The sequence below is a fragment of the Phaethon aethereus genome (assembly GCF_964289735.1).
Source record: "Phaethon aethereus genome assembly, chromosome: 8".
Taxonomy (NCBI): Eukaryota; Metazoa; Chordata; class Aves; order Phaethontiformes; family Phaethontidae; genus Phaethon; species Phaethon aethereus.
This window is the reverse complement of record NC_138584.1, coordinates 4919269-4927584: the sequence shown is the minus strand read 5'-3', so window position 1 is coordinate 4927584 and position 8316 is coordinate 4919269. Positions and strand designations below refer to the sequence as shown.

The 8316-nt window shown below is 63.3% G+C and overlaps 1 protein-coding gene across 1 annotated transcript; it reads right to left on the bottom strand.

Moving 5' to 3' along the window:
- Positions 1-210: 210 nt before the first annotated feature.
- On the bottom strand, positions 211-7614 carry BRINP2 (BMP/retinoic acid inducible neural specific 2; the record flags this gene model as incomplete). The annotated part of the gene is made up of 7 exons (XM_082002650.1): positions 5511-7614; positions 3549-3739; positions 3183-3373; positions 2693-2798; positions 2104-2340; positions 1676-1898; positions 211-1327 (listed from the first exon to the last, which is right to left on the bottom strand). The coding sequence occupies exons 1-7, from the start codon at positions 5804-5806 to the stop codon at positions 211-213; spliced, it is 2361 nt and encodes a 786-aa protein (XP_081858776.1). The 5' UTR covers positions 5807-7614.
- Positions 7615-8316: the final 702 nt, after the last annotated feature.

Sequence of the window (8316 nt, the reverse complement as noted above, 5' to 3'; positions counted from 1 at the left end):
GCCATCCCTCCTCCATAGTCCCGCTGGCGTCCTCTGTCTGCTCAAGCCCTGCATCTCTTTGGCCAGTTGCTGGGTGGAAGCGCACGGTTGGCACTAAGGTAAGGCCTTGATTTAGTATTTTTAGGGTGGTTACTCCCTCCCTGCACCCCACCTCCCCACAGAGTCCTTTCTCCTGGCCCCCTCGCTCCAAGACCTGAGCAGCCCCGGCCGTTAGCTGCACAGCTTGCCCGTCTCCTGCTCTACCGCATTGGGCAGCTTGGCGTTGAAGGCCCTCAAGGAGGACTGGATCCTCGCCACCTCGTTGTTGGCCAACTTGAGCCTGTGGCGGAGCAAGCAAGTGAAGAGGTCGAGGCGGGTTTTGCCAGGGGGTGACAACCTGTTCACCCGGTCCCTGATCTCCAACAGCTGGAGCATGGCCGTGTCCTGGGAGCCCTGGGTGTAGGGGTAGTCCAGCTGAAGGATCAGGTCACGAATAGCGTCTGGTTCAAAGGGCAGGCTGTAGCCGAAGACTTGCAAGCTGTTGATTTTCATGTACCCCAGGTTCTTGGAGGGATCTGCCATCTCCAAGGGTTCGTAGTAGATTGTCTCATTGGAGCTGTCGTCCAGAGACTTGATGCGGCTCCGCAAGTAGACGTGGACCGTTTCAAAGAAGGTCTTCCACTTGTTGCCCAAGGTGAGCGTCCAGTTTTGGCACTGGGCAGAGGCATCTACGTTAGTCCTTTCCCAGTCTGGGAAGCTGCCCTCACTGACGGGCATGAACCAGCTCTCTGAGTGGCTTCCCCCGAAGGGGTTGACGTAGATGGCCATGACAGGCTCCAGTGTGCTGTTCTTGGTGAGGCAGATCTGCAGGGAGAGGGCCAACATCACGTGAACCAGCCCGGGTTTGTACTTGTTGCTCTTCAGGGTCAAGAGCATGCGCTTCCTCCAGGAGGGGTCGAACCAGCTCCCCAGGCGCATGTCGTTGCTGATGAAGATGGAGTGCACCTCGATGCGGCTGTCCCGTTTCTGCAGGAGGTACTTGAGCTCCAAGTCCTGCAGGTCCGTCTCGAGCCCCAGGTAGTGCTCCAGCGAGTCAGCCACCTCCGGGCGGCAGAAGCCCTGGGCGAGCACGTAGCCGTGGTTGCAGGTGCCGCAGCGGGTGCTGTTGTCCTCGGCACAGCTGGCGCAGGCTGATCCCTCACCCAAGGCACACGGTATGGACCCCTGGCAGGAGGGCTGGTCGGAGGGGCACGTGCAGCTGTGGCTTTCTTCCAGGAAGGTCCCCGGCGTGGTGGTTTCGCTGCAGTACAGGAGCGACTGTGCACGGCTCCACCAGTAAGGGAGGGACCTGGTAGAGAAGAGAAACGGGAGGAGAGATGCTTATGTGGCATCTTTTGGGGCACGACAGACTTTCCCCAGGGATGGAAGAGCTGCCCACCATCGTTTTTCTGCACCGCTGGTGGCACCCCCCATGAACTGTGCCCCATTTTCTACCTCCAGGCTTGGACCCAACCTCTCAGGTCCACGTCCCAGGGTGGCACAGCTGCCCCTGCTGCCTGCTCACCCCCGGGCACCCCTCCAGCAAGGAGGGAGCTCCTCCAGTCGCAGCCACGGGGAGGTGGGCTGTAGGCCTGAGCCCCCCCGGGGGCTCTGAGCAGTGCCCGTGATGTGGGGCGAGGGTGTCGTGGCACCCTACCTCTCCTTCGGCAATTTGAAGCGAGGTTGCCGGTGGCAGCGTTTGCTGAGGTTGAAGAGCCGCCGGATGAGTCGGTGGGTTTTCCTGGAGAGCAGCTTCAGGCTGGTGCCCAGTTGCTGGTAGCGATGCTGGACATCCAGGTCCATGGCCCAGAAGTGGGAGATGGCCGTCCTGTTCAGGAAACGGTCCCCGGGGAGCCTCTTCACCAGGGCCTGAAACTCCTCTGCGAGGGCAGAGAGATGGCATCAGCAGACCCAGCAGAGCAAGCGGTGAAGGCAGGGCTGGAGGCAACCTCCCTCCACCTGGGCTCTGGGGTCTTCACGGGGAGACAACCGCTCTGGATCCTGCCCTGGCGCCCCACCACCCAGCCTGGGCTGCTCCCAAAGCAGCAGGGAAGGAGACGCTTGGTGGGGTCTACCCAGCCTCACCTGACTCCTCGAACTGGCCGTGGTGGCTCTCCCAGGCTCGCCGCAGCTGGGCCAGGTTGTTCTCCAGCGCCTGGATGTCGGCCTCGGGGCAGTTGCAGCGGGGGAAGGCGGGCTGGCACCGGCAGCGGCAGTCGCTCCGGTGGCACACCAGCTCCCCGGCCGAGCCGCAGGCGATGTAGCTGAGGGCAGCCGCCACGAACCTCTCCCGCAGGTAGGAGGGGAGCACCGTCTGCAGCCCTACGAGCGGAGGCGGCCCCGAGGGCGTCAGGGCACGCGCGGAGCCCCTCGAAAACATCGCCCGGGTGAGGAGGGAGCGAGCCTTCCCCCGCCCTGGGCTCCCACCCTCCTCGCGTGATTTTCATATCAATTTGCTGTGGAGCCACTTGTCTGGGCTCTGCATTGATCTTGGCTCTTCTTGGCAGACAAGCAACTACCTCATCCTGCCCAGCTTTGATTATTTTCACCCCCCCCCCACCCCCAGCCCTTAAATTAAAAGCAGCATCCCGAGCCAGCATCCTCCCCCTGCGCACCCGCGAGCATCCCACGATGGCACTCGTCCGTCACCGTGTCCCCACCAGCCTGGTCCTACCTTGGAGCTGCACTTTGTTCTCGGGGCTCTGCACCAGGACGGAGCTCACCGAGTCCAGGTTGTCGTAGTTGCTGCAGCCGAGCGGCCCCGTCCGTGTTTCGGTCACCTATGGGGGGGGGGGGAACGGGGACGGGGACACCCGCAGGTGCTCAGGGACACAGGGCACATGCCACCCCGCCGAAAGTGCTGCAGATACCCCCTGGCCAGCCTTGCCGTGCCCCACTGCCTCGAGCAAGGCGATGCTTGCAGAGGAGAACTAATTGCCTGCTAATTGGCTTGTTGACAGGCAGCAGCCCTGCCTGCAGCCGGCTGAAAAATGTGCCTTCATTAGCGCGCCCGATTCCCCGTACGTAACACGGAGGTGCTAACTTTGCCTGCTCTCCCCCTCCGCCCCCCACCTCCCCGGGGAGCGATGCTGCTTTAGGGTCTGGGCCAGCTCTGCGAGGCCGCTGTCTCCCCGCGCTGCCCTCTCCCTCGCACCCCCGCCTACCTTGATGGCGGCCGTGGCGATCTGGATGTGGTGGAGCCGGCGCAGCGTGCTCTCCCGGTCGATGAAGTAGGAGGCTGCCAGCTGGTGCAGGGTCTCCAGTGAGACCCACGAGCTGTTCCCGGTCCCCCCGGCAGGCTCTGCCCTCCGGCTCAGCTTGCGCTTGTCCACAAAAATGGTCAGGGACTCCTCTCCTGCGGGCACATGCAACGCTCTTGGGGGGGCTGCTGGGCTCCCCCCATTCCCCTTCTTGGCCGTATTTCTCCTGTGGTGCTTATTTTCCCACACCCCCCCCTCCTTTTGCACGCTGCCTCGTGCAAGGGAAGCGAGCGGGGAGCGAGCGGGGAGCGCGCCCCCGCCAGCACTCACCTCCCAGCGTGGCAGCGAGCAAGAAGTGGGTCCCATACTTCTTGATGAGGCTGTCGGTGATCTGCTGGGGGCTGGGTCGGCGTCCCAGCAGACGGATGTTGCGGATGAATTCGGGGGCCAGGGGAAGTGGCAGGCTGAAGAAGTCTTTCCTCTCCAAGGCCAAATTATTCACCTTCCAACGAGCAAACTCTCTGTGGGAGGAGCGCGGCGGTGGGGAGAGGGTTCGAAGCCGGTCCAGCCGTGCCTCATGCAGGTTGTCCCCAATTCCCACCTTGGGGCAGGGGATCAGTAGGTGGAAAAACCCCCATTGGGACCATCCCGACCTCCCCATCGCATCGCCACGGCGGAGGTGAAGGACCCACTGCGTGCGCTCGCCGGCTATAGATCCATCCAGGATGAAAGCGTCATCCCTCCCTAAGCCATCGATGGCGATAACGAGCTACAAGCAGTGGAGATGCCTGATATTGATTAACCAGGCTCCTCCGGCGGCATTAATCACAGCCCAGGGCAGGGCTCGAGCCTTTTCCAGCCCACTGGGCTGGATGGGCCTCATCCATCCTCTATCCCCACGCCTACGGATCTGGGTGAAAATCTGACATCTGGGGTTTTCATGGTTTTACGTATCGGCAGAGTTTTCTAGGAAACTGGAGGTGTTGGAATGCGGTGGGGGTGGGTCCCCTCATAGCCCCGGAGGCTGTGAATAGCCCCCCCCCAGCATCGCCCAGCGCCGGGGGGGAGCTGCCAGCCTGCCGCTGCCTCGAACAACCTACAGCCCCGTAAACAACCGATTTCAGCCTAATCTTTGGCATTTTGCTCTAATTAAAACCAGACGGCGGCTTTCAGACAGTTTAATTAGGGCTGGTTGGGAAAGGAGGGAGAGGGAGGGGCGGATGGGTGCAAAGCAGCCGAGGGGCTTGGCAGATGCTGGGTTGACTCGAGTCATGATTTTTGGGCCCAGAAGGTGTGATGTTGGGGCCAGCACCGGAGCTGGGGCTGAGGGAGAGGGGGATGCACGCTCCCTGGGTGCTGGGGTGCTGGGGCTGGGGGGCCAGGAGCCCTGTGCCCGGTACCCCCACCCCACCGGCAGAGCAAGCTCCGAAGGCTGCCGTCCCTCCGGCTGCTCCTTCCCACCCCACCGCTGTCCCCGGAGGACCTGGGTCCCTCGGCACGGCAGCGTCAGCGCATAGGAAGAGGATGACGGGGGTGAAGAGCTCTCTGGGGGTGCTGGGCTGCATAACAGGGCACCCACGTCAGCTGCCCTGGGAGGCAGCGGCTTTGCGCCGCTGCTGGAAATCCCCAGGGCTTGGCACCAGCCAGGAGAGGAAGGGAAAAGGGCTCGTTAGCAGGAGGCGAGAGCCCCAATTAGTGCCGGGAGGCGGCTGAGCGGGTTTCCCATGCTGGCTGTCATTGTGGGGTTGGCGGATGCCACCGCTGCCGAGCCTGGCTCTCCACCAGCAAGAAACCCCCTCCAGCATCAGCCCCCACACATCCCGCTGCCGTGGTCTGTGGGGTGACGGCACTGGGGACGTGCCAGGGGGTCGGTCAGGCTGGCTTTTTGCAAGCCCCAGCAGCATCCCAGCCCCAGAGGGCTGGCAGGCCAGGCAGGCTCAGTAATTCGGTGCAGAGATGTCTTTGTGCGTGGCAAAAGGACAAAGGAGCGTCCCGCTGTGCCTCCCACCATAAGGCCTGATCCCGTCCCAGCCAGCGCACCGACTCATTCCCAGCTCAGCGGAAATCCTGCCCCGAGCCCATCCCGGCCATGCCGTGAGCATCTTGGGGTGTTGCTGTTATACTCCCTGGGAAAGCAGCATCTCACATACACCACCCACCTCCCGATGGGCAGCCTCCTCCCACACACGGGGGTCCGCCCGTGCGGATTAAAGCAGGTCCGTCCCCGCTCCGCTGTGCCCCCCGCAGCCCCCCACACCACAGCTCCCTCCCGGGGCGCCCGTGGTCTCTCACCTGTAGATCCTGTACCTGGTGGTGAAACCCTGCCGGTAGCGCTCCACGAAGTCCACGTACTCCTGGGCTCGGTAGAAGGGTCCCCGGTCGGTGAGGAGCCAGTCGAGGGGCGCCCGGCCGGAGGAAGAGGAGGATGAGGAGGAAGGGGCGGCGGCGGCGGCATGCTGCTGGGGCACCGTGCCGCCCGCCCCGCCGGCCACTCCCCAGCGGCAGCACGCGCCCAGGGCCAGGAGGGCCAGCGGCCACAGGAGCATCGGCGGGGGCCCGTCAGCGCGCGGGAGGTCCTGCCGCCCCATCCTGCCGCTGCCCGGCTGGCTTCTTCATTCTCTCGCCCCGCGGCGATCCTCCGGGACAGCCCTGCCCTGCAACGGCACCGCGCGAAGCGGGGAGCCCCGTGAGGCCGGCGGGACGCGGCGGCCGCGCCGCGCTGGGCGAGGGGCCAGGTGGGGCCAGTTTGGCGTGGCTGCGAGCCAGGTGCAACCACAAGCTACGGGAAGGTGGGGTCTGCGGTGGGGAGGCTGCTGGGATGCTGGTGCCGGGAAAGCCGCGCTCTGGGGAGAGCCACGCGTCGGGCACGGAGCGGGTGAGCCGCAGGAGGTGCGGTTTATGGGGTGAGGGGTGCTGGCTGCTGCTGAAGTTAAATGAAAACCGGGCTAGGGCCCGTTTGAGACATTTCTGGCTTTTTTTTTTTTAACGTTTCTCTCTGCTGTGCATCAGCCCGGCGAGCCAAGCTTGCCGCTTGTGCCCGTGCGGTGGGAATGGTGGGCTGCCCCTGCGCCTTGCACTTCGGGGATGCCCGTCGCGAGCATGCGCTGCCTGTTTTATGGGGGGCTAAAAAAATAATAAGTGTAGGGAACTGGAAAAAAAGAGCTTCTCTAGGTATGGGTTCAGCTGTGTGCGGCCGGTGTTGGACATTCCTTTGCATCCTGCCAGTGGCTGAGGTGGTGGATGGATTGATGGAGGGATGGAGGTCCACCCCAAGGCGGGCTGGGCTGGTCGCAGCGGTGTTTTGAATGCAACTGGCGTTTAGCTCAAGCCAAAACCTTTCCTCTCTCATAGCCCAGCGGGAGTAAAAACGGAGCTTTGCTGGGAGCAGCGGCCCTGGGGCCAGAGCCTGAATTTGCAAGTGAAGGTGGGAGATGGGGAGCTGCGAGGTCCGGCAGAGCCGGGGCGAGGCGAGGTGTCCTGGCAGGCAGCAAGAGCTGTTTGCCTAAAAACAGGGACCCCATCGGTGCAGTGCTTCCAGGGGAGGTGATTTTATTCCGGGAAGGTGGCTGGTGGGGGCCCCGAGCCCAAGCGCTTGCTCCTGCCGAGCACACACCAGCCCCACGTTCTCCCAAACTGGGCTTTGCTGGATGAATCGTTGTGCTTTAACATGTATTATTATTTTTTTTTTTTCTCCCTCTCTTCTATTTTTAAACCCTTAAGGGTGCACTTTGATTACGCTTTCTCAGCTTCTCACTCAGCCCTCGAGGCTGGGGCCCTGTTAATTTTAAACAAAAGCCGAGATTTTCGCATCACCAGGTTGGGGGTGCCGGGGCAGCGGGGCGGGCAGGGGTGGGCAGGAGCAGCAGGCAGGGTTTTTTCTGTGTCCCCCCGCACTGTCTTTCCACGTGTCACCCTGGCTTCTCCCAGCCTTGCAGGCAGCCACATAACACCCCGGCCGTTGCCTCCTGGCGGAGTCCCCCACGGCCACGACGTGGCCAAACCCTGGCCCAAACGAACAAGCCCCCATGCCGGGGTGGGCAGGGGGACCGGCGACATCAGGCTGGTTTCTTCACTCTGCCCCTCGAATGTTGGAGGGGGCATCTGTGTCGTCGTTCCCCCCCCCCCCGAAATGTGGCAGGACCCGATGCCGGCTGCTCACGGAGCTGCTCGTGCGCTGCCACGTGTGGGTGGTGGCTGAGCAGCTGAGGCACTTCGGCTGCTCTGAAATCCTCCCTGCCTGCTTCCCTGCCTGCTTCCCTGCCTGCAGCCAGAGCTGGGCCAGGGAGAAGCAGGCAGCCGGGATGCAGCGGCTGCCTGAAGCAGGCGAGCACCTTGCTCCCCTCGCCAGGAATATCTGCAGATGCCATTAAAACCGACGTGGCCTGGGGACCGAAGGAGCGTGCAAGGCTCAGGATTAAACCCTCCCGGCCCCCCACTGCCCTGCAGCCATGGGTCCTGCCGCTGCGCTGCTGTGGGGCGGCGCAGGGAGCCGGGGCAAGCTGCCGTGCCCGGGAGGGAGCCAGGGCCTGGCAGCAAACCCGACGGATGGTTTAGATGCTGACCATGGGCTAAACCCTCCATGACCTGGTCCCTCTCCCGTACAGCAGGGAGGAAGGCAGCACGCCGGCTCTCGGCCGAGAAGCCGAGGTGAAAGCCATCCTTGAGCAGCATCTCCCTAAACCCTGCTCATGGAAGCACGCTGCTCGCAGCGTTAAATACGGCTGTGCCAGCAAAACGCCTTGCTTACATAGCCGGCGCGCTAGGTAGCCTGCCTGTTGCACCACCAACAGGCTTGGCACGGCCGAGATCCTCATCCCCTGCCATCGTCTGTGGCTTTTGGGTGGCTCCTGACCACCCCCAGCCAAGGGGGGCTGGGCTGGGGGGTAGGGGCTGCTCCCTGGCCGGCCCCCTCTCCCCTCTGCCGCCGTCCGGGTCTGTACAGCCAAAAAGATGCTTTCCCACGAGCGCCGTGGGAGACTGGCCTCATCCATCACCACTTCACACCGCCACAGACTGGTATGGATGGTCTCGCACCAGTCACCCCACTGCCCTCCCCGAGGCTTTCCTGGTGTAACTCAGGAGGATGTGGGACCATCCT